The following is a 27,349-nucleotide window of genomic DNA, read 5'->3' as shown; positions in this document are numbered from 1 at the left end:
ACTGCGACACTTAGGTTTGTTTGGCCTTGCTGTGTGTTGGGCCACACAAGCAATTAACATTTTAACAGTAGCATATATAAAATGAAGGCTCTTTCCTATTTTGTCCCTTTTTTATATGGAAAATGTCTAAATAAATAACTTTTCCCTGGTTGGGCATCTGGGTTATTGTTAGACTTGGGAATTGCTATTTATCAACCTCACCGAAATATTTATCTAATCAAAAAATGTCTTTAATAAAACTCACCAATGGTAAGTTGTAATTTCATTAACGATAGTTACTGAGAAAGGTCAGAAATTTAGGGCTAAATCAAAGAAAGAGGTATACGGGTACTACTTAAAAACTGTTTTCACAGTGAAGAAAAAAATACTCCTTTAATTCATCTCTGGGTACTGAAAGGTTGGCACAGATATCTTCTTCTGTGTTGAAAGTTTAAATAGCTATCACAGCATTTCATAAATTTAAACTTGAATTGAAAAGCTTTTCTTGTCTCCAAAAAAAAATAGTCACATATTACTTACGTAGTAATTACAGGCTATGCAGCTGCCCTACAAAGTTTTACTATAAATGTGTTAAGCATGAACCACTACACAAACCTTATTCAAATTGCATTAAATGTTAAGCCAAAGAAATGTCATCCTCCACACCACTCCACACAATTGCTTGCACAAGAACAATGGCCATCTCCCTAGTCTGAGACCTAAATAGTGTAATAGAATCAATGCTGTTGATTTAGGCTATGGTTGGTTAAGTCATTACTGTTATTCCTCACCAAGCAAAAAGGTCTCCTTCCCCCTCATTATGCATATGTGAAGCTTATGCTAATGCGTACAAATCTAAGAGTGAATAAGCTTCTTTGAAATAGCATTTAAAGATTGAGATTTCAAGAAAAAGTACATGGCTTCTATCATGATAAAAGTACTGACCTCAATTTCTACATTGCACTGATCCTTGCTTTAAGCCTTTCTAACATACAATTTAAAGCTTACGCAGCATTTCCATTTGCCTAAGACTTTAAAAATATTTAGCTGGTCACACAAAGCACTGTAGGCATATCATGCCAGTAACGGAAGAATAAAGCGGACAAACTTACGAAATGTTTTAAGGAAAGCTGGTAGAGGTATGATTTCGAAAAATTTCAACTTCGTCTTTTAGAGGCCTTTATATCAGCCATGCTAAATAGGCAGTTTTAAGGCTGTTGTTTGATTTGTATGTATTATTTGAGCTCGGAAGCAAATGAATACGGCAAGATTTGGAGAATATTGTGGCAAACAAAGCTGTCAGGTTTAACGACCTAACACCTAGAGCAATCTGGGAACAAATCAAACTGGGCTTAAGTTGTATTTTACCTTAATTCAAAGACCTAGACGCATTAAAATGTAATACACCCTTACCACTTTCTATTTTCTCAACTTTTGTCAATAGGATCCTATTTAATGATTAAAAATATCAGGATCACCAGGGATGTAATGTGAATATCATGTAACCCCTGCTAATCATGTGACAAAAAGGGCACTCTCCATGACTTTCTTCCTGAAGTCCCAGAAAGCCAGTCTAATCATGAGAAAACACTAGACAATCCCAAGTTTGGGGAACATTCTTAGGATACCTGTCCATAACAGTCTTAGGATACTTAAGACTTGTCAAGGTCATAAAAACAAGGAAAGACTGAGAACCTGTCATAGAACAGAGGAGACTGGGAAAACATGACAACTTAATGCAATATCCTATAATATCCAACTAAAATACTCCAGGTAGGATCCTGGAGAAAAAGGAAGACTGGTGAAATCAAAATAACATATGAACTTTAATTATCATGTATCAGCATTTGTCTATTATGAGTTACAAATCTTTCATATTTGTGTAAGATGTTAACAATAGGGGAAACCAGGTATAGGGTATATGGGAATTCTCTGTACTATCTCTGAAACTTTCTGTAAATACGAAATTATTCCAAAATGCAAGATTTTTTTATGGACAGGCTTTTTATTTCTACTAATTGAAAATTAATCTTTGTCTACACTAATTTTACAGTATAATTCATCTCTTAGTCTTACATCAGCATTTTAAAATTATACACGAAATGGCCTCAATTTTGTGGAAAGTTATTGAGTATACACAGAAGATGGACTCCAATACCTCAATTCCATCACCTGTACTTGCTTTTCAACCTGCTTCTCCACTGAGAAAGTTTGAGGAGGCTCACATTCACTAACCTCTCCTAATAACATGCTTTAAAACTAGGTGTCTGACAGCAAAGTGAGAAAAGAAACATAGTCAACTTTCCCTATAATTTATGCCGAAAAGCTAAGCAAAGTAAAATTTTCACTTGTCTCTTTCCTATAGATTGCAAAGAACCTGTCACTATTAAAAAGCTTTGGTCCATTTGAAGCCAGTGCTGTTGATGATGTGACTTTAGAAAGTATAGTGTCAGAGACCTAGGGATATGTAAAAATGAGATTTTGAAATGAATGTATAAATTCAGGAAAGACTCGATAGCAGTGCCAGTGAAAGCACAAAGAAACTCAATTTGATTTCTGTGAAAGATGTTTACTTTCAGTCAGTTGAATGAAACCTAATTTCTTTTTTAGGAAAGAAAATTGGCAAAAAAGCAGGATGTGAAATTTTTTGCAGACCCTCATTGTAGTAGGTATGATGGCTGTAGTTTCAGAAGGTAGGACTAGGATGAAGTCAAAAGAAATCTTATAGTTAAATACGCTTGTTACATAGAAAAAGAAATACTTGAATGATTTATTTGATCATAAAAGGCAAGGTCCTGGGAGAATTTAGACTACAAAAAAGTTTTATTTTTATTTTTATAAAAGATGACAAGCATTTCTGGACTTACCCTAGAGAGCTGAGAGATTGGGTTTTGGGTTTGGTGATAAGAATAGAAAAGAGTTGGAAGAGAAGATCTCCATGAAGAGATGGCAAGTGAGAAAGTGACAGGAAGTCCTTAAGTGAAAAATTCCTTATGTGGATAGCCATGTGTCTTTTCCTTATTGTATTGAATGAGATCCATTGTTTATTGCAGACCCTACAGTCTGCTACACCCAGTAGCCATGGCAACAGAGCAGTAGTTGAAGGGGGCATTTGGGATGGGTGGGTCATTAGAAATTCAGCAGGAACAGAATGGCAGGCTTAGATGGGGCCAGGAGAAGAGAGTGCCTTAGGAATCCTTGATATTGGGGCATAATAGATGGAGTGGAGGGTCAGGCATTTATGTGAAAATTCAATGAAACAGTGACATCAAAAGCCTGGAGGACTTCAGTATATAAAACAGCAGATATCTGGCTTTCATATATAAAAATCATGTGTGAAAATAACATACCAGGATATGAGTGTTTGGTGGTACAATGGAGGCTGTCTTTTTCTTTTATAATTATTCAATGGTTATCTAACAATTTTCCATCCATATAATGCTCTTACCTTCCTCTTGGCAAGTCTGCGTCATCCTTTTTCCACCGCACAGTTGGTTGAGGATCTCCTTGGACCTGACAACGAAACTCTACAGCTTCTTCCTCCAGCACCACCTGGTTAATTGGCCTCCTGAGAAATGCGGGTCGTTCTTAGGAAAAAAAAAAAAAAAAAAGTAAAATAAAATGAATGTTGTGCATACTTCAAGTGCATTAAGAAAAAAAAGCATAGAAAATATGTGGTTTATTTTTGGTACATAGGTACCTAATTTTATAGCTCAACTATGTCTTGATAAGGCCCTACAGATCCAATGTAATTGTATAAGATAAAATATTTTTGGAACACATAAATAACTATGGTTTGCATATAAACCCATACAATCTGTTGGAAAATATTAAATTGACTCTTCTGTGAATTTCTGAACTAAATCATGTGGAACTTGTCATAAAAAAAACCCTGAACAATGAATTCCAAAGAAACAAGGAAAGAGATGATTATCTTAATCCATTAAAATGACTCAGAGTGGGAAAACTGAAAGTTGAAACTAATGGAAAATATCAAAAAGGAAACAAATATTAATATTCCATCAAGAATGCTAGAGAAAACTAAAAACGTTGTGCTCTCAAGATGAGTATTATCTAAATTTTCTCACTAAGCCTATCCATTTGATAAGGACCCAATACTTCCATGAATATTTTCACTTCATATATGATTTTTTTGTGTGTCTTAAATTTTTTAAAAATCTGTCAATCTAATTTTTCTTAAATAAAAAACACTATCATTATTAATTATTGTAAACTATTTACTGTCACATACTTTTCTAAGGCTACTTCTAATTATCTTCTCCTAAGTGTTCCAGATACTTGTCCATTTTTATTTACTTAACTTTTCTGTTTGTTTATTTCTCTAGTATTCTGTTTTAGTGTTTCCGTCCTTTAGTCTTTTGTTGTTAATCTGTACCTAGCACTGTTAATCTGCATTCTAACACTCTTCTAAATAAAGCCTGGAAAAAATAAATTCCTGTCCATAAGAATCTTACTATTGAAGAGAGGTATAAAACAAAATGTAGTTTTACATATCTGTAAACACTTCAATCTCTTGTCTAGTTTCCTCTCTTTTTTATAATGATCTGATTCTGATACAGGAAAAACCACCATTTAACTTTTTCTTAGCCCATGTCTCTCAATCATAGGCAAGTCCAATATTGCTACTTATCGAAGTAGGAAGAGAAGTCAAGGAAAAGAAGAATGAAATCCATAGGGAGTTGACACAATTTATGGCCATATGGCCGTATTTAGTCACTTAGAACTTTAGTTTCAAACCCAATTTAAGAATGTGAATACAGTGGCACAAAAATTGAAACATATTTAGCAAGAAATCTTTAAGGAAAATAAATCACATCAAATAACATATGCTGAGTATAGACTGGAAGTATATGATTTTACTGACTAAATAAAGACCCATATTTATGAAACAAATGTGTAAGCTACAAAAGCATATTTTACTGCAATAAAGTCAACCATCATTGGTATTCAGAAGGAAGACAACTGCATCTGTCCACAGGGCAGCTGACAGTAGGGATCAAAATTTTCTTTAAACACAGACAGACCTGCACATGCTCAAGTATCTGTACACTGGGGCCCCCAAACCCCAAGCCGTAAAACAAGGCTCATGGACTTTATCATGGAGAGGTTTTCTAATGCAGGATTTAGAAATAATCCATATAGACTTGAGGGAAAAGTTTGCTTCAAAAGATTTTAGGTGGTCAGAAACAATTAGCAGCTAAGTGTGCCCCTTTGACCACAGAACAAATCTGCAAGTTGGATAGAATTACTTAGTGTTCTCCTTTGACCACTGGACACTGTGTGCTTCAAACTATCTTAGTGCCTGCATAGTTCATATTGAGCTACTGTTTTTGGCAGTATATAGGCAATAGGATCAGTATCTTCTTACGAGTGTTTGGAATATTAACAGAAAAAGATGAGTCATTAGCATAGAAAGCAGGATTGATTCCTTCTTTGCTATCACTTAGGGATATTCATCCAGCTCATCCAAAAGCTGCAGTAACCCAATATTAAAAGAGATCCAAGCCACTGCTGATATCACTAATGAATGAGAAATCATGTGTCAGGCTATCCCTCCTGTTCCCTCCGATTTTAAAGGGGGAATTGTCCTAAAACTTGGCATACGGATGAGTAAGCTAAGAGAAGTCTTTCCCTCATCCACTCATTCATTCAGCACATGTTAATGCAGCTTCTCCTATGCCAGGTTTCTAGCTTGGTAGCTGGTGAAGAGCCAGCAGCTTGGTTTCATCAGAAAAGTGGTGAGAGATGAAACTAGTTAGTCGGTAAATGGTGAGACAATGATGGGCCTTCTATACCATGTCAAGGAATGTGAGCTCTGCCCTAAAGGTGATAGAGAGATGTTGAAAGAATTTAACTAAGGCAGCAGCATTTTTAATAAGCATATGAAAATGATCATGTTGGCAGATCTGTGAAAAATGAATTAGAAGAGAATATGAAGCAGTGAATTAGGTCAAACAGTTATTGTAAGAAATTATTTCAGCTTAGAACTGGCAGTGGTTCTAGGGATATGGAAGAGGGAACAGAATGAAGAGATACCAGAACTGGGTGATCAATCAGATGTGGAACGAAAGTCTAGAAAGATTCTAAAATTTCCATTTGGCAAACTGGAACAAAGTGGCAGGTAAAGTATGGATATGGTGTGTGACTGTGTCAATCCTTTCATTGCAGATATGGTAGATATGAAAAAAATGGACCCCTTACACTTAAGCCATTGTTAGCCTTCTGTTACTTGAAGTCAAATGCATTCATAATTAATATGGTAAAGGAGGCTACTTATATTATAGAGAGGAGAAAATAAATATGATTACATCTATAGACATAGAGAGCCTGTTGGATTAAAAAAATTCTAAGTAAGAAGGAATCACAAGAAACTTCTTAAGTATAATGAAGATATTTTATCAGAAACTAAATGCAAAAATTATTCTTTAAAAGTAATATACTAAAGTCACGCCTAATACAATCAGGAACAAAATGGACATGCTGACATTAATAATCAGTAAGAAAAAGAAGGAAAGTGTTAGTATTGGAGAAGAACCAAAATAGTCATTACTTGCAGACACTCCACAATACAAATAATACAGAACAGTAACTTAGATCATTGATAACTGCAACAAAAGATAAGAACAACATAGGATCATGGCAGCAATGCTGGCAGTATTGGAAAATCGGGGATTTTAGGATAAATTGTGGCAAAATCATACCTTGGGATGTTAATGCTATCTCTGTATCTATCTCTCTAACATGGAAATTTTTCATGGCATGATGCTGACTACAAAGTAAATTGCATAAGAGTATATAGATTAGTTCCACTACCTTGGGATGTTAATGCTATCTCTGTATCTATCTAACATGGAAATTTTTCATGGCATGATGCTGACTACAAAGTAAATTGCATAAGAGTATATAGATTAGTTCCACTAAAATACACATGAATATCTTCAGGCAAAGTTATTGTATGTTTCCTTTAACATGCCACCAGTCACAAAATTGCAACATATGAGTATAATTAATTCAAAGAGCAAACTTTGAAAGAGTTGCCACAAAACTAAAATTGTCTCTTCGTTCAGAGGACACCATTAGGGTCCTTGAGGATTTTTTTGGTTATCATACCTGTTCTAAGTCCCACTATTTTGTATGGAGACACGTGGAAGCACCTGATTTACAATTTCAAGAAGGAAGAAAGTTATGGGGTTCCCTGCTGCTGTTCTGAGGAACTCAGTAGGGGTGGAGAACTTTGCAACGAACTTTGTCTATTCTCTTCTGCCCTCAAGCAGAGTTTAGTTGCCAAGCAACTAGATAACCACAGGAGACTATGTGGTATAGAATTTTTGGAAGCCTAACATTGGTTTATGGTGGAAAATGCAATTCAATTGATTAAAAAAAATGGACAATGCAAAGAATAACCCAGAAGAAAGTCATTTGCATATACATGGCACATCAGAAAGGGTTTTATACCTGAATGTACCTGAGGTTGTGCCTTCCAACAAAGTAACATTGAAATTTACCAATTCGTTGGAATTTGGTCACAACTTTAAAAAAATTGTTCTGAGAATTTCCATAGTGCCTGTTGCAGCAATTATCTCTAAATTATGTTATTCATTATGTCAGTTGTTTTCTGCTAATTATATTAAGTTCATCTTCTACTTTGTAATTTTAACAGCCCACAAAAAAACAGTATGTTAAAAACTGTAGGTTTGCTTAACATTTATTTAGATCGAAAGACAGTTTTTGGTAGGAATTATTTTCAGTTTACTTAACTCGACTTTATTTCCAGAAAATCTGAGAATCAAAAATATGAGTATTAAAGACTAAATAAGTTATACAGGCAGAAATGTATTTTTAAATGCTTTGCCTTTGCAGAGGTTACTGCTACCATAGCTAAACACAAAACCACACCCCTTTCAGACGCAAATTACAAAAATTACAAGGAATTATCTTGGGGTTTATTGTTTTGTGTCAAAATCATCTGCAAATAATGTAGTTAGAAGGATTAGAAAGTAAGATGACAAGAAAAGCATCCAGCAAGTCGATAAGTGACCACATTCAATACCCATTAATGCCCCGTGAAGTTTGTACTCCATGAAGCTCTGGACAACTACAATAAATATACATGAAACATCTTGAACTACTGACTAACAAGCAAACCACATTTTAAGGCATGTCAAAATAATGTCACTGATTTTTCTGTGTTGTTACCTTATGGCTGATCACATATTGAAACACGGGTAGACATCTCAAGGGCTATTTGCTGAAGGTTTATCAATGAGATTAGAGTCCCTCTGAATGGCCCGATCCTTAATTATATAGCCATTGCGTGATCAGAGGCAATGTCTTTGCCAATGCAATTAACATTTTTTTTATTGTGAGATTAACTGGATTTGAATCACTTGCATAGTTTGCTTATAAGATTAATCTCTCTTGAGATAGCAGTGTTCTTTGGCAGCGTGGTACTATGTAAAGTACAGGTCTCAAGTAGCCAGGTTAATTTAGTTCCAAATTGCCATTGTGGAAATTCCAGCTTTGTATTCAACTGTAATAAAATCAAATGCCAAGTCTCCTTGTGGTTACGTCAATAATATTCAGAAATCAAAATATTCACTTCAACCCCAAAACCATAAATCTGAAATGTGGTTGCATAATATCTCTTAACTTTCTTACTTACATGCTACAATGAAGGAAATTAAGTGTCCAGAGAACAAATTTCTTTCAACTGTATTCAGTCATTGACTATGGCTGTAAAATTGGTAAAGGCTATGCTGTGACAGCTATTACTAGGACAACCTTAACAATTTAAAAATAAACTTTGCTTGACATTATAAAAGTAGCATTATGGCAATAATTATATAGGTAGAGTCCTTTAAACCCTCTAAGACCAAAGCTATGCAGTAAAAGATGAGACCTAACCACTGCTTGTAAATCTTATCTTAACTTCAGTTGACCCAGAAGGATCCGCCACCCAGTAGTGTCTATTAAACTGGAAAGTGAGATGGCTAGTCGTAGTATGTCTCCTTTTTTAAATGGGTATGTGTGAGGGGCAGGGGGTTATGATAGCCATTGAATGCGAATTACTGTGCCCTTCCAATATAGACTGGATGATAATGATCAGTCTGCCTGACTGGGATTAAATAAATCCTTGCTGCACTAATTTCTCTTCTTGCCAAGAATTTTCTTTGTCTGAAAGAAACCATCCTGTGAAGCAAAAGCAAACATAGGTAAATATTCTCAGAGGGAAAAGAATGCCTTTCTCACCATGCTTTAGAGGCAAAGTTTCGTGTTATTGCTGATATGATATGACATGAGAGTCATACTGAAAGCAGGGGACCTGTCTATTCATTTCCCTAACTCTATTTAAACACTCAGAGCCTGGCACATAGTAGGTGTTCAAAAGATATTTATTAAATAAGTGAACAAATGAGAAATATTTTGCTGTTTTAAAGTTTGCAAGTTAATATTATTTAAAAGAACTAAATTGCTCTTAACAATAACCTTGATTTTAATAACACCTTATGTTTTAAATTCTTAAATGAAGGCCACAAGTTATCAATAACACACAGATATTTCCTAAGGTTTGGTTCTGAGATTTCTTCCCTCATAGCTTTGTCTCACAGTATCTCAACTACACTCAGGCCATCAACTATTATCTCTCACTCAATAACTGAATATCAATATAACCAGACCCAACCTCTATCCTCATCCCAAAGAAAACAGTCATTTGAAGAAAGCCTCCAGTGTAAAAGACAGAACAATGCAGGCGAGAGGTCAGGGAAAGGAACTTAGAAGAAAAGGAGGAATGCATCATGAGAAAAATTTATTTAAAAAAAAAGAATATTGTTAAAATCCTGAGATGCAAGATAAGTTAAAACATCCATGAAATAAGAACAAGATGCTATAAATAAGGAATATTTCAAGAAAAGAAAGATCTAGGAGATTTAACGTCTCATTAATGAATTTATGCTCAACAGAGAAATGGAATAGAAAAAATGGACAGTATATTTCATTGACTTGTATGAATAGAGCGTTTTTAGATTGAGATTGTTCAGTAAGTGTCCAACCAGTAAAAGAAAAAAAGTGCCAAAATGAGGCATGGTATTGAAACATTTCAGAACCATGGGATAAAGAGAAGGTACTAAGTAAAGTTTGGAAAGAGAAAAAAAAAAAAAAGGAAAATGATCGCATAGGGATCAAAAGTACAGTAGACTCCTCAACAGTAACGATGGAAGCAAAATGATATTGAAGTGGCGACCTTAACATTTCCAGCAAAAATATTTTTTTAAACTTGAATTCTATAACCAGCCGAAGTATCCATTAAGTTTTGGATTGAATAAAGATAGCTTGGTCTGGAATGTGCTCTAGGCTCTAGTCAAGGAGAAATCAGTAGAGAAACACTGTTCTGAATATAAGAGTTAAACAAGAAAAAAAAAAATACAGGATATAGGAAACAGGGAATCCAGCATCAAAGGAAAGGGAAGATGAATATCAGAATGAAGTTTCTGGGGTAGATCTAAATAGAATCCAGCCTGGTTGGACTGGGCAGAAGTCTGACGCCTCCAGGATGGCTGTAGCAAGAGTAGACTTAATAGCTAAATAGAATTTAGAGAATTTTAAACCTTCTGTTGAAGATTTCAAGAAGAATTCATGACAGGCATAGATAAACATAAGTAAAAGGAAAAATGGATTTATTATTAATTCAAAGAAGACCAAATATAGTGCCAGAAAAGTAATGCCATTATAATAGCATAACACTTAGCTCACAGTCAATATTTACAAGGTTATAATAACTTAAATTCTAAATATTAATATAGTCAATGTTTCTAAAGTCAATATACTGAAAAGACAAAGAAGGGAAAAGACAAAAAGAAGGGAAAGTACAGGTGAGAAGTTGGGGAAGGGAGTATAAGTGGGCCAAATCATCATCTTCCAAAATAAGAAGTTAAAATTGCAGAATAAGCACATAGATATATGGAAATAAATCCCAGAAGAAAAAGATAAAACAGGCTTACAGGAATGTTCAAAGATGAGAAATGTGTGTGTGTGTGTATGTGTGTTGGGAGGAGGGGAGGTTGCAAGCTCTTTCTGTATTTCATCATAAGTTTTGCAATACTTCTAATGTCTATTAGAAATGTAACACAGAAAATTTTTTTTCATGTATTACTTTTACAAACATTTAAAAATAATTAGGAAACAATTCTTATTTTTAGTTGCTTTTTAATGATAGTTAAATTCTAGATAACAGACATCCCAAACCTACCCATAACTGGAAATTTAATTATGTACTTCAACTCTAGTTTCTCTGTCTTCAGGATCTCTAGAATTTAATTAACATATGTAAATTGCTACAAAGTATTCTTTATGAAGACATCTAGACTGTGCCATAGATTTTAGTGTCCTTCTGCTCTGTGATGCCTACTTCTAATTTTTAGATTTGGTACTGCCACTTAACTAGGATGCTACTTTATGGTCAGCAAATATTAAAGAAGAACAAACAGCATAAATGACCCAGAGAGTATGGCAGAGTAACATTTTGAAAATTAAGTCACACTGATTAAGACTTTTCCTAAAGCGCAGATTCTTAAAGCATAATTTGAAATTTTCAAACTAAAAAACTTCTAAGTCCAATCCCACTTATTAAAGAGTCAAAATACTTGCAGATGGCTATTGTATTGGTAAAGACCCTTTAACCTTTTCATTGGTTTCCTTGCCATTATAAGTGAATTATATTTTTGAACAATTAAATATCATCAGTTACTTTTTCTGTATTATATATCTTAAAGATGGAGTTGCAAAGGACATTTAAAAACTTCCATTTAAAAGCTGGAAGAGTACAGAGTTGTCATAGTAGCCAGAGTTTTAAAGGCAGAAGTGTTGCTACATGAAAATAGAATTGAGAGAGGAGAGGTAAACTGTCACTAACCAGCTTTACATTTATAAACCTCCCACCAGAGATAGAATATCTAACAACGATGAAATACAGATAGGTTTACTAGAAAACATTTTCTGGATACAGAGCATCAAAATAAACTAAAGAAGGTCTCATTATACATAGCACACTAGTTACTTTATTTTCTCTAAGAATTGGGGAATCAAGGTACAGGAGGGGGTCTTTCCCATGCAATACTTGTCACAATCTTGATTTAGACCATCACTACTCTTTTTATGTTTTATTTCTAGGTTTGGATGTTGTTTTCTTATCAATTATGGAATTTTAGTTTTTCCCTCAACTTAATATTGTACTTAGGTCAGTTCTGACTAGTTTACACCATGAGATAAACGTTTCTCAGCTTCCTAAACAAATTGTTCCAGAAGAACTGCCTGTAGACAAATTCAATCTTTTTGGTTTATAGCTACTTTCAAATTAATTTAGAAGTCCCCCCTGTAACTCCTGACATATTTAGGGATATCCTTCAGTTCTCATCATATTTTTAGAGAAAGTAGGGTGAATATTTCATAACACAAGTCACATTTGGTAAGTCTAATTGCTTGGGTAATAACACTAAACCCTTTCAATTTTCTTCTGAAGGCAATATATACTGCTGTAATGAAACATTTTTCTGTTCCAAAGCTGGTGGTAGCTACAGAAGAATAGAGATGAGTGTTTCTTTAAATAGAATAGCTGTACTTGTGGGTTTTCAATGCTAATGTTCAGTGACCGCTAATTTCATATCTTAGAAGGCAAAACTGTATTTTATTCATTACGGAGTGAAGCACATTTTGAGACTCTTATAGATAGATAACTGCATGAAATGTAAGGGCAAACTGATATTGTCTGAGCTCTCTGTAGGACAGAAATTTACATGCATACTTTGAGCAGTTTTATTTTTACTGTTCAATTCCTTTAATGAATTATGGGATCCTGGTTTTGTTATTTGGGACTTCAGGCTGCTTAGTATCCACAGGGAGTATTACCAGAGATTACCTGATACTCAGAGCAATTGAAAAGAGAGGCCTGCACTCTAGTACATATTCATAAACCACACCTAACACTCTAAATGTAATGGAAACCATAATATGGCTCTCTTTTGCATCGCAGCATGGGATCCCATTATACCATGGGTGGCACATCCCAAACTGCAAAAGAAGTTTCTTTAGGGATGTATGCCAGATTCTGATGCTACCTCAGTGTGTTCTGGAGTAATGACATAGGATCTTATCATACCATGCAGATTCAGAAGATTATTTTACTGACACACACAAAAAAGTAATTTGAAATTCACAATTATCTCTTGCATTTAAAAAAGAAATCATAATATCTGCAATAGTGACTCTTTTATTCAAATATATATATAGAGAGATAGATATAATTTGAAATTCACAAAAAAGTAATTTGAAATTCACAATTATCTCTTGCATTTAAAAAAGAAATCATAATATCTGCAATAGTGACTCTTTTATTCAAATATATATAGAGAGAGATAGATATACACACGCATCTATATGTGTGTATATATACATATGTGTATGTGTTTGTGAGTGCGTTTGTGAGTATACATATATATTTCCATACAGATACTTGAATGGGACTTCAATGGGACTTTGATGTCATCTAAAAGAATGTTTCATTTTCCAGCATCTTTGGGATCCCCATTTTCCCCAATTTTCTGTCATTGTATTTCTCTTTCAATTTTCCACAGCTGCCCTGTAGCATTTTCCTTACTTTCGTTTAATTGGCCATCTTTACTACCTCCAATTTTCTCCTTCCTAATGCTTTCTCCACTATTTCTGTGATACAGATCTAATCACGTTTTCACTAACTAATTGAATTACTCCAGCTAAAGAGTCCTTTGGTTTTTAAGTTGAAGAAACATGAATATTATAGCAAAATAGTTGATCAATTTTTTTCTAATTTTGATTGCGTGTGTATAACTAGCAAGCTAGTCTTTTTATCATGAGGTAAAACTGCAAATAGCTCAATCTGAAATTTTTAAAATTAGAACACAAGTGAAATGGCTATACACTGCACTCTCTAATTTTTAAAAACCTTACCCTGTGTCATGCACATAATAAATACTTCATAAATGCATCACAATGGAATGAGTGATAAACTTTAAATGTATATAATCTCTCAAATAGATTTTGAGAAAAGACAGTTTTTTACATCCTGATGAAAGGTAAAATCCTATAAATATATATGAATAAAGTAGGTAAATTAATGTTTCAAAAGTTTAATTTTCTTCACATCAAAGATTTCATTGAAAGACAGAACCAGAAAACAAGACAATTCTAGTCTATTGAGCTCACCACAAGTCATAAGTAACTGTCCCTGTATGGCCTGGTGTTTGGTATTAGCAAAAATATTTAAAGGAAAAGGAAAAGTAGTAAATAGCAATTTATAATTGAAAAGAGAGTTTTACCAAAGACAGTCAGCTCTGCTGGATCACTGTCTCTTTCTCCCACCATATTGGTGCCAACACAGGTATACATCCCTGCATCACTTTTCCTGGTATTGGAGATCATTAGTTTTCCACCACGGATCTGTTAAAATTGAAAAAAAAGAAAATGGAAAGGAAAAGAAACAGAGAAAGAAAGGTCACTAATAAATAATTTTAAATATTTAAGCACATTTTTTTTCTCTAAAAGAAATAGCTGAGTGTCTAAGACACAAAACTCTACCACTATTTTGGCATCTGCACGTGTACTTTCTTCTCTTAAATTCACCCTCAATGTAAGCCTCCATATTTCCTTTCTAGAGAATGCTTCTTTAAGGTAGTCTTCCTCTCTCTTGCCTGGTCCTATTTTGAATCTTGTGACTGCCCCCATTAAACCACAGTGGTTGGTCTTCACTCTGAGATTCTGTTGAATGAATTTCTATTGACATTTGTCATCAGAATGAAGTACTAGATATCTGCTTTGGATAATATAACGAAATCTAATTGACTCAGAATAATTCAATGAGTATTTGTTGAGTACCTCTATGGGCTGGGTAGTGTCTAGGCCTTTGAGATTCAATAGTCAACCAAATAGTAAAAATCTCTGCTTTCATGGAGTTTATATTTCAATTGTTAGTATTAAAATTATCTTTGCCTCATCTTAACTATATTTATGAGATAGTTTTTGAAGAGGAGTTCAGGTTGAATAAAAACAAAATTTTTTTTTGAATGATGAGTATGACTTGGTACAAGTCATTGGCTTCTAAAATGTGTTCCCTAAATGTTTCTTAAATGAGAAGCATTTTTGTTTGAATAAACAAATGTAATAATGTTAAAATGTCTGTTAGTTAAAGGGTACATTAAAGCAGAATAAGGTTTTTAGTAAGTGAATCATCAACTTATAGCTTCTTTTCCAATAAAATTTTTTTTATTATTTATCTAGTTCAACAATCTTAACTTTACAATGACTGAGTGTTCTTAAAGAGATATGAGATAAGAATATGCTGGTTTCCTCCTTTAATTTTAATTTCACAGGCAGACAAAACTCAAGTAGGTATGTTTTCATCAGACTTATTCAGGCTCTAAAACTAGCCATGTCATAGAAAGGGATTTTCAACATTTTTTTTTTTTTTACTTAAGAAGAAAACAGAGTCAACCTATTCTCAACTGTATGCAGTAGAGCATAATAAATGATAGGTTTAAACCACGGAGGCCATTTCTACTTCCCCCGAAGCTGAGTGTGACAATATGATTTGATTTGATTTGACCAGTGGAACTAAAGCAACATTTCACCAGAAGAAAGGCACTCGCATATAGGGACTTGCCTTCTCTTGCTGCATTTGGAACCCTGAGACCAGTATGAGAACCAGCCCGAGCTAGTCTGCTAGAAAATAAAGGCCGTGAGGAGAAGAACCAAGATGGCCAGCTGAGAGACAGTCAATGGCCAGCCATGTGAGTAAAGTTATCCTAGATCATCCCAGCTGCCAGCACATGTTTAAACAAGCCACAGAAGCATGAGAAAGCCTAGCAAAGATGAACCAAGCTAGCCCAGAGCAAAGAACTGTCAGCTTACCCCCAGAATCATAGTGTAAATGCAATGGTTATTATAAATCACAGTATTTTGGGGTCATTTGTTACAAAGCAAAAGCTAAATGATTACAAACACGAAAAAGATCTTGAACAGGAGCACATTTTCATAAGTTTGGTACCCAAGCACAGACCATTGAGAACCAAATTATCTTTCACTGTAGATCCTCACAGTGTCAACAGTTCAAGCCAGAATCATATGGAATATGTTGTGATCTTTTGCATGGACTCTCTCGTCCTGTGTTATGATGTAATCACAATGTACACATAAGAATAAAACCTCATTTATAAGATATTTTTAAAGAGAATAGACACCCAGAAAATGTGGACTTTTTGATAGAAATGGTACATTTGTTTCGTTGAGACATTATTTTAAATAAAATATATTAATTCTCAGTTATTGTACTGAGTATAAAAATTATACTAAGAACCATGTCAGAAGGTTGAGGCATTATCTACTATTTCAGGGAACTGCTCTCACAAACTTCACATACACAGGTTGAATGGATCCTCTGAAAAAATAAAATAACTATATGCCATTTCTCTACCTTTTTACCATTTTCTGGGTGTTCCATTTTGAATATTAATTGACTGATTAACCTGATCATCCATTTCCCTTGAAAACAGACTATTTTTCTACAAGGGTTAAACTGCAAAACCAGGCAGTTATTTTTACATTGATTTTACTTTCTATCTCTTAAACTTTGAAATGAGTTCTCATATAATATTTTAGTTATAAATATTACATTGGAAAAACTGGAAAAGAGCTTGAAATATTTATCACCTCAAATTATTTCCTCTTATAATTTTGAAAGTAGTATGAAAAGAAATGTTCTAGTTAATACAGTTTATGGCCATCATTTACACTTTGACACATGTATTGCATGATCAATAGATGCATTTGGAGATCTTAAAAAGAGCTTCGACATCAGTATTCTACTGCAAAGATATATTTACATATTCAGATTGGTCCAGTTATTAATATATCATATACACTTGATTTATATAATATTTGACTATTTGAAGCCTCATTCCAAAGTTTTTATTTTTGGTTACCTTTTTTCAGTCCTTTCAATACAGTGTAAATAGTAATTAGCACTCAAATACAGTTCTACAACTTTATTACCAAGAAATAATAAATAATATAAATAAAATATTATAAATAATATAAATAATAAAATACATCCATTTTAAGCCTTGATAGTCAATCTCTCTAGGGGTCCATTTTAGTTTAACTCACACTTATTCTTTCTTCCTTGTCATCAATTCGAATTTTATCTTTTTTCCAGTAGATGGTGGGTTCTGGGTGTCCCCGGGGAGGTTGGCACTCCAGGATTGCAGGCTCTCCGGCTGCCACTACAACATCTGTGGGATTTTGCCGGAAGTCATCTCGTAACACTGAAGAAAAACAATTGTAGTAAAAGAAAACTCAATGACAGTAACTTTAGCTTCTTCTTGCAAAAGGTAACTTCAAGTCTTAACTTACTTTGTTCTAATAAAATTCACTGGTATTTACTGAGAACAGAACCACGCCCATCTTAAAATATGTTAGAGCCAATCTAAGCGCTTCATCAACAGGGAAATGATTAACTCTATGACTATGAACCTTTGCTATAAAATCTGAGTTTAAAATGAGCCTAAAGAAAATAAGATGAGACACATTCATGATATAGTTTTGACATTTAATACAAACTCAAAGTACAAAACTGTTTATGTAGTATGATCCCATTTTCTATTTAAAAAGCATATACGTATACATACACGTGTATAAATGCATTAAAATAAGTTGTTATACTTAAAACCCTGAAACAAGTCATGTGCACGTGGTCTGGGAGCATGTATGCCTGTTCAGTCTGGGAGGGGAAGTGGGGTGAGAACTCCTTGAGAAAGCCCTTTCTCGTGACATGAATATGGACAAGATCCACACTGTTTTCATTACACTTCTGAAGATAGACTCATTGTTCACCCTTGCAATGCACTAGCACCCACATACACAGGGCTACATTTTCATTCTGTCTGCATCTCCACCTGCCGAGCGACATCTGGGCAGCGTGACATTCGGAGCAGAGATATCCCTTATAGCGGTTTTGCCAGTCTGAATTTCCCCTCCTTTCATTAGGAGAACAGCAGGTTGGACCTCCGTTGTAACCTCCGAAAATCTGGCATGCCTGGCTCTCCAAATGTCACCTATCTATCTGTGCACTTTTCTTCCCCTGGCAAAATGAAAAGCCTGGAGAAATGACTCGGTCCTATCAGACTGCAGAATGCTGGTTTTATTTAGCAAATAAGGACTATATCTATTTTAGGGTAAAATTAGAAAAAGCAGTTGAGAAAACAGGTGAAGGAGATTAAAGGGTACAAGCTACCAGTTATAAAATAAATAAGTTACAAGGAAGTAATGTACAGCACAGGGAATATAGTCAATATTTTATAATAACTTTGTATGGTGTGTAATCTGTGAAAATATTTAATCACTACTTGTACACCTGAAACTAATATAATATTGTAAGTCAACAATACTTCAATAAAAAATGTAGTTGAGACCAGCTAATATACCATATAACACAATTGCCTCTACTTTTTGTAACTGCCTTGACCTTTCCTATTCTTTGATATTCTAACACAGACAAGGTTTTTTCCCAATGTACCTTGGGGTAAAAAAATAACCCCCCCAACACAAATATATGCGTGTATATGTATATGTATGTGTGTTATACACGTGTACATATATATACACACACCTGCATACATATATACATATGAACACACACATACATTTTCTATATATAAATTGGTCAAGCTATTTGAAATTGGTCAGCTATTTAAAATCAAAATTGGGCGGCTTGTGCTAACTTGTTATGTAAATCATCTGCTGCAAATGTGGATTAGGTCAAACCAACTGCTTTTCATGTCCTGTAATGAGACCCACTTCAGCACTCTGCTTCTTTGTTGGGCCAAGTCTCCAGGTTAATTGTCATTCTCCAAATAAATAAAAATCCCCTGTCCTGAAAATAGGTCCAGAGAGACAACTGAGTGACTTTTAAGGCTTTTCTTTTCTTGTCTCTTGCAACATGGTTTTCCATCTTAATGAAGTCATGACCTTTTATGAGATTAGAGAACCTTGTCTCCTACTGAAGGAGCAGTAAGAAAGAATTCAGCACAAATTGCTCACTCTTAGTTTATAAGCTGATTAATTTACTGCTTTAGCTGCTGCGGAAATGTGTTCCATTTTAGCACAATGAACTGCACATTTTTCTGTTCTCTTGTCTAACTGGCAAGAAGGATGTGATTTATATGCATAGGGGTTTGCTTCTGAATGGGCTGAGGGAAGTGTGCATTTAAATGTGATGTTCATGCAGGAGGGTAAGAAGGGGTTAACACTGTGCTTCCCTATTGCAGGTAAATCCTCAAGGTAGAGCAAGCTGGTGACTCATTTATATCCTGAATACAGAACAGCTGCCTATTTATGCAATGTTAAGACCCTCAAAACTCTGGTAACAGGGTGGTGAGCACCCCTACAATATCCGGTAGTGGCAGCAAGTGGTGTTTTGGCAGGCTCTCAATCTGGTCCAAAATGACACATCTGGCCAGTTGGAGAACCTTCTCCAGAACTGGTCTCCTGACAAGTAAGCCAAAAAGCCTCTGCTCAAATGGTACTTAGGACCACTGCAGATGATTCAGAAACACAGTATTACATCAATCTGCAACAAGCCAAATTAAGAGGAAAAAAAAAAAAAAAAAAGGTCCTTTGATATGGGGGATAAAAAGGAGGAAAATATCATAACAAACTAGGGGCTGCTGCTCTTAAACAATATAACGTGTGTTTATGGCGTTGACAAAAAAAGAAAATGACTCCAATTTGCAAATGAAGCCAAGAAATCTAACATCAACTGTAATTTTAGGCTTTCCGACTATTCACCCAGAGAGTAGAGTGAGATAATAGTATAATTGGTACTGTACCCTCTTCAACTTGTAAAATGCTCTCTGGGGTTTATAGAGTAATTCATTTTTGCTTAGTGATACCATTTCTTTTACATCTTTGGGGATAATAAAATGTGTTTCTTCTCTCTCTCTCTCTCTCTCTCTCAAATAAAACATTCAAGAGAAAAGCAACCCTTTCAGCAGGTTCTAGCACAGCAAACAAATATAGAATCTGTCTTAGGAAATAGAAAGTCATTTTTACTCATCTCAAATTGTATAAATGTTCTGATACCTGCTTCTGTGTTTCTGACGTTTGTATACCCATTCACAAATGTCAACAAAATAAAATGAAATATTTATTGTTTCCAAATTTTTGCTAATTATTCATTTCTGTCTTGGATTTTGCCCTCTGCTTTATGACAAGTGATAAAAAATAGAAGGTGTTCTCTACAGTAAAGGATTTATGTATGTTAGATAACGGGAACTAAAACTGTCCTGTAAATGTAAAAAAGCAAAGCAAGTCCAAATTGAGTCTATATATTTTTTCTCATTAAGCTCCTATTCTAAAAAGAACTGGAAGCCATATTTTCAATGTGGCTTGACAAGTAAGCCAAAACAAGAGCATGCAGCGATATGTGTTTACCTAAAGCTCCAAACAAGTCTTTAAATAGAGTGAAGAGAAATAAACATGATGAACTGAAAAGAATCTGGTTAAAAAGACAAAAGCTGGGGGCAGGGTAGAGGTAAGTTGTACTTTAAAGAAAAAAAGATATAATAGGCACACTTTTGATATAGTACTTGCTTGCAGATCTAAGTTTAGAATACAAGGGTTCAAATCTCCATGGGGGGAAAAAGAGAAATCTAGTTGGCTAGAACCCAAATATTCATTTCTCTCTATGAGCTGAAAACACAAATGAGACTTCACTAAGCTAGTCATAACCTGGGTTAGACTTGAATTCTCTTTACATTGACATGCACGGTGACTTAGAAAGTTATTCTGGAAGATCAATAAATTCTGAATTACTACTGTGTTTGATATGATAGAGTTCATATTCATGACATAAAGATTTGTAACAAATTAATTCAATTCTACAAGAAGACACTGAATACTGCAATGTGCTTGGCAGTGTCTTATAAAGTGGTTAAGGAATACTGTATAAAACAGAAATGACATGACGGTGCCTGTGGTAGACTTGTTCTCTAACGCTCCACAATAACCTCTCCCTCTTGGTATTTATTTCTTTGTCTCATCCCCTCCCCTTAACTGTGGGCTGGACCTGGTGACATGCCTTTAATGAAGTGATGGAATGTCATTTCAAAAATTAGGTTACAAAAGGTTGTAAGTTTCATCTTTTGGGTTCTGTCTGTCTTTCTGTCTCTCTCCTCATGTGCTTCCTCTGATCATGCAAGATGCCACACAGCTCGATGTAGAGGCCCATTTGGCAATGACCCGAAGGCAGCTTTCAGCCAACAGTAAGCAAGGAACTGAGGCTTCAGTCCACATCCCTTGAGAGCTCAAATCCTGCCAGCAACTACTGAAATTTGGGAACAGGAACTTCTGCAGTTGAGCCTTTACATGAGACCACGGCCCTGACCAACATCTGCACTGCAGCGTTGTGAGAGATCCTTAGGAGGAGACTAAGTTAACTCATGTCTGGGTTCCTGACCCACCAACAGTAAGAAAATAAATGTGTGTTGTTTTAAGCTACTAAGTTTTGTGGTAATTTGTGATACAGCAATAGGTAACTAATACAGTGCCCTAAAACAGCTTCACATCTAGGTATCCCTTTAGAGCAGACCTCTTGGACTTTTGCTTCTTACTATCCCACATTCTTTAGCTCACCAAGTCCTCTCCCTTCTGTCCTGATTCAATAGTTCTCAAAATTCTTTTTTGCCTCAGTCAACAGAGACAAGGCAAATCATTACTCTGACATTTCATCATTTTAAAATAAATTAGCAATAATAATGAAATGAGACTGCATAATTAGCAGACTTCTGAAAGATACATTTCTGACTTACAACCTATACATGCTTCCAAGCAGTTATTAAAAATGTAGAGCCTAAAACATTATGGATGAAAGTATTCATACACACCCTCAGATAAAGAAGACCATCCACAACAAATTAAACTGATCACGGGAAAGGTAATTTAAAAAGAGATATGTAATTAAAAGCACGGTTAGCAGCAGTTGAAAAGTCTGGCAACTCAAAGCAACGCTGATCACAAGGCTTCCACGCCAGGAGGATTTCTCTCTGTATGTGCACCTGAGCTGTCAGAGCTGTGCAGCAAGAGACTTCTCAGTAGAAGACTGACGACTAGTTCTAAGAGATGCCCATCCAGTGCATATTTTAGTTTAAGAATACAAAATTTGAGTAAATCTTGATACTTAAAAGGACCGTCAGAAGACTTTAGTCATGCATAATATAGGAAATAACAAGAATTTTTTTTTAAACTTGCTTTTTTGAATCAGCAGCACACACAGTAACACTTTGATCTCCCTATTTTAAAAGTAATTGGCCTACAATAATAGCTAATATTTAATGAGTACACACTATGTGCAAATCCTGGCATCATGGATATGTCATAGGTCATGTGGAATGACCTATTGTAGTGGACAAGTACAGAGTCTGAACCCTGCAGGTCTGACTCTAGACCCTACGCACAGTCATTATGCTACAATGATTTGTAATATCACCTGTATCTATTTATTTTGTCCCCACCGCCCTAGTTCAGGATGTCCTTATCTCTTCCTTAATTACTTCCAGGGTATCCTATTTAAACTTTTTCTCTGATTTCTCTTTTAATCTCTCTATTGTGGCTATTATGAGTTTGCTGAAGTGCACATATGATGACATCAATTCCTTTTTCACAACTTTTTAAATGGCTTTTAAGAAAAAATTCTCTTCTTAATGTGATATCAAATGTTGTATAGAATCAGGTCTCTGTGTTTATATTTCCACACTCATCACATACATTTGTGCAACCCTCTTGCCGTAGACACACAGAGGAACATCTAATTATCGGTGCACATTAGCATATATGGTCTTTCTGCTTGAAAATCTTCCCCAGATACCTCTTTGTTCCCTTACTTTTTCCTATTTCTTTCTTCAAACACATACTGTTCCTTCAGTGTCAGCTTCAGATTCACTCATCTGAAAAGCTTTTTCTTTTACACTTACACGGGACTAGGTTACCCACCACAGGGCTCCCATCTTTTTGTTTTTTTAATTAATTAATTTATTTTTTATATTTATTTTTGGCTGTGTTGGGTCTTCATTTCTGTGCGAGGGCTTTCTCTAGTTGCGGTGAGCGGGGGCCACTCTTCATCGCGGTGCGCGGGCCTCTCACTATCGCGGCCTCTCTTGCTGCGGAGCACAGGCTCCAGACGCGCAGGCTCAGTAGTTGTGGCTCACGGGCCTAGTTGCTCAGCGGCATGTGGGATCTTCCCAGACCAGGGCTCGAACCCGTGTCCCCTGCATTGGCAGGCAGATTCTCAACCACTGAGCCACCAGAGAAGCCCAGGGCTCCCATCTTGAAGGGCATCAGACGAGTTCATCAAGTATACTTGACAGGTTGATCGAATTGATGAACTCCTCTTCAAAGGGTGTGCTGCAGTCTTTTTCTTATTGTATAAGATACACTACAGTGTTTTAATTTGATTTCAAAATGTCATTTCTGAAGAACAATTTAAGTTGGTAGGATTTAAGAGACAGTGCACTCGACTTGCCTACCTACAAGCTCGTATGTCTCTAAAATAAAAGCCTGGCAGTTCAAAAAGGTCAGAAATCAATCACTCAAAGGAACAACATATTTATGTGCAAGCAATAAAACTGCTGGAACAAATTATAGTATATCATAGTAAATATTACAGTAGGTTAGGAAAAACAGTGATAGCCATTTCTACCACTGGTACACATTATGTTCCTATCCTCATCACCAGCAGCACCTCTCACCACGGGGAATGATCGGGTGTAATCGCAGCCAGCCTGAAGTTCAGGTCCTCTACTCTACTTCCCAGGAAAGTGCACTGTCTTGTCCTGCTGCAGTAAATGGCTGTTGTTGACAGCCATGCTCTGACCCCAGGGGGAGCTCCAGCCTCAGAATGAAACTGAGGCTCTGCACACTAGAAAACATATCTGGGTCCTTGATGCCATAACTGAACAAACCAATTCTGAAGACTGTGTTAAATCTGGACTTTCTACGTATGGGATCTAAAGAAGTTTTCTTTCATTTTTAGGCCAGTTGAAACTGAGTTTCCCCCTTCAACTGAAAGCTCTACACGGATAAGTTACAATAATTCTGTATTTTTCTGAAGTTGCAAAGACCGAAAGACCTAATAAATCTAAAGATTTATTAATAAATCATCATTCACAACAAACTATTTTATTATGTTTGGTACAATCAAACAAGATATGGTCAGAATGGACAGGCCAGCCACCAGCTAAACAGACAACAAGATCTGATATTTAGGGAACAAGTCATAAGTGGTTTATTCTGCACAGAAGGGGAATGGGAAAGAAAGAACTCAGTGGGGAGACATCCTGCTACCGCTGTGCAAGCTGACACTCTGGCACCTCTGCAACATGCTGACAATTCCAAAATGAGAAGGTCTCACCCCTCATCCCGCTAAGATTCCCTGTGCAAGCAAATTGCACAGGGAAATGATCCAGATAAACCAGTGGTATGATCAAATGATCCAGATAAACCAGTGGTATGAACTGGAGCATGATAAATGAACAGGGATACCCGGCGACTTGCTCATTTTCAAGTCATAGCATTTTGTGAAGCCTCGAATTCTGCAGGGAATAAAACACACAAACACACAACTCGTCCAAGAGGAATGGCCGGCTCCAAATTCCTTAGCCAAGTCTTTATTCTCGAATCCTTTTTTTAGCCCTGTTCTGTCCTCATCCGCAATATAATTTGAAGTCCCCCTAAGAGTGCCAAGCCTTCCTTAATGTTTTCCATTAATGTTTAAAACTTGCTGAAGGATTCTTAGAAATTGCATGGAAACATCATGCTCTCTGTAATTTGTATCCGTAACCTCTGTAATGCATATGTTCTCCTTGGGGACCAAGAGTTGAGATCATTCATAAACTCTTGGATCACATGTGGCACTGCAAACTGGTGACATCTGACCACGGCAGACTCGAGGCCTGTCTCTGGTAATCATTTCCTTTGGTTTGAGTTAAGGAGCCAGCAGTTGGCACTCCTTCAACACTTGGAAGTCCTATTTTTGGCAAAGCCTAGCATCTGATATTCGACAGGGATCTGCATACCCTATCCATTAGCTTGTGAGGAAGTTGTGGACTGAGGCTAATTAATGTTTAATCAGTTCCTCTTTTTTCTTAAAGTGCCATTGTCCACAAAATTGGTCATGTGGGATCGATGTTTCCAGAATCACAGAAAACTCAAAGGCATGAGGGGAACTTAGAGGGTGTGTCCAAATATAATAGTAAGTCAGGAGGAGAACGGTGTGTAGAATTGAGGGCACTGGCCTAAATGTGTTCAAGGCGGCCTTCCTCAACTGTAAAACAAAAACTCTCCACATCCCCAAAATGTTCTACTCTGCTACCCAACCTCCTTCCAGCACCTGCCCTTTTGCTAATTTCAATCTCAGTCACAGAGATAGCTATACCTCTGGATATTGGAAGAAATAATACATTGAATTTAAAATTCAGAACGACACAGATTAATCCTAAAAAAAGCATTAAGTGATGTTTCTCAAGATGGTAACGAAGGGAAACACCAGATTATTTCAAGCTTAAATACTGCCTCCTACTTTCTCTAAACCTGGGTTGGGGCATTAGTAAATAAATAAATAATCACAACATCTTTATAGCATTTACATTTACAGGACGATCACAAATAACCATCTGTCTGCTTCTAGCTCTTCAACCTGGTTCATGTCCCAAGAGCCTCAAGTCTTCAGCTAAAGAAGTTAGGCTTCTAGGTATCAGGAAGGCTTGTTACAGGCGCTTTGTGGAATGTTTTTTTTTTTTTTTTTTTTGGCCCACTATTTCTCATTTTTTTCCCACACTCTCTTTTTTGCCTCATTTAGCTCTCACTGTAAGACCAAAGAAAACAAAAAATTGAAAGGGACAAATCTTTTTTATATTTTATATATATAAAATTTGTATATATATATCTGTAAAAAATTTTAATTCAATATACTTATATATTTATTTAAGTGCACATTTAAATTTAAAATATACATAAGTGGACTTCCCTGGTGGTGCAGTGGTTGAGAGTTCGCCTGCCGATGCAGGGGACACGGGTTTGTGCCCCAGTCCGGGAAGATCCCACATGCCGCAGAGCGGCTGGGCCCATGAGCCATGGCCGCTGAGCCTGCGCATCCGGAGCCTGTGCTCCGCAACGGGAGAGGCTACAACAGTGAGAGGCCCGCGTACCGCAAAAAAATAAAAATAAAAATAAAAATAAAATAAAATATACATAAGTATTTATTTAAATTCAAACTTCAAGATTCATTACTGCCTTAAGGCTACATCTGTCAATTTGAATAAAGAAATAAAGTGCTGGGCTTCCCTGGTGGCGCAGTGGTTGAGAGTCCGCCTGCCGATGCAGGGGACGCGGGTTCGTGCCCCGGTCTGGGAGGATCCCACATGCCGCGGAGAGGCTGGGCCCGTGAGCCATGGCCACTGGGCCTGCACGTCCGGAGCCTGTGCTCCACAACGGGAGAGGCCACAGCAGTGAGAGGCCCGCGTACCGCAAAAAAAAAAAAAAAAAAAAAAAAAAAAGAAATAAAGTGCTATCAAGTAAATATTAATGTGCTGCTTTATTCTGGATCCCAATAGATTCCTACTCTCCTCCCGCCTTGTTAGTCCTTATCTGAAGGCATTAGCTTTTACAGCATTCTAACATTGCACAGTTCACAGAGGTACACAGTCTGCGCAGCTGTGTACCTCTGTCATTTCATCCTTTCCTAGTATCAGTGGGTTAGTGCTCTGATATTTCTCTCCCATGGTGTATTCTGACGTGCCCGATCAGCATGAATTACAATGCCAAGTAACTGCCAGATGTCATGAGTTACAAACTCAATAGTCTAAGGATTATTACACATTAGGGCACCCTACAGTGCAAGGGTGTCCTGGAATTTACGTGTTATTTATTACCTATTGGCAAGGTCTCAAAGTAATCTCACCCCTGCTGATGAAATGAGGGTTGGAAGGAGAAGAAGGTCAAGGTCAACCTTCCTTGTCAAGAATGCCAGTTACTTTGAAACTACTATTGCTCTATCTTTTTTCCCTGTCTACCTGAAACTCAACACATTTCTGAATAACTGAGCTATATGTTATAATGGGCTTTCAACATGATTCTGCTGATTTCACAATTTCCATCATTTCACCTATTTTAACAACACATTTCATAACCATAATCACTAGTGGTCTGATTTAGAGTGTAACAGTGAATCTCATCATAATTCATGAACTTAAAAATGACCACTGGGAGAGTATGC

At 36.0% G+C, this 27,349-nt stretch overlaps 1 protein-coding gene across 15 annotated transcripts in view; it reads right to left on the bottom strand.

The window, feature by feature from the left end:
• ROBO2 (roundabout guidance receptor 2) overlaps positions 1-27,349 on the bottom strand; it is a 1,648,891-nt gene that overhangs the window by 151,167 nt on the left and 1,470,375 nt on the right. For all 15 annotated transcript variants that reach the window (XM_060297904.1, XM_060297910.1, XM_060297901.1 and 12 more), the window contains 3 exons: positions 17,191-17,348; positions 14,349-14,469; positions 3,428-3,566 (listed from right to left, as the gene is read on the bottom strand). In XM_060297904.1, the coding sequence (XP_060153887.1) occupies positions 3,428-3,566; positions 14,349-14,469; positions 17,191-17,348 (418 nt within the window). The remainder of the gene's footprint in view (positions 1-3,427; positions 3,567-14,348; positions 14,470-17,190; positions 17,349-27,349) is intronic.

The sequence above is a fragment of the Globicephala melas genome, chromosome 4 (genome assembly GCF_963455315.2).
Source record: "Globicephala melas chromosome 4, mGloMel1.2, whole genome shotgun sequence".
NCBI classification, from domain to species: Eukaryota; Metazoa; Chordata; class Mammalia; order Artiodactyla; family Delphinidae; genus Globicephala; species Globicephala melas.
Note: the sequence above shows the minus strand (reverse complement) of the source record. Positions and strands in the feature narration are given on the sequence as shown.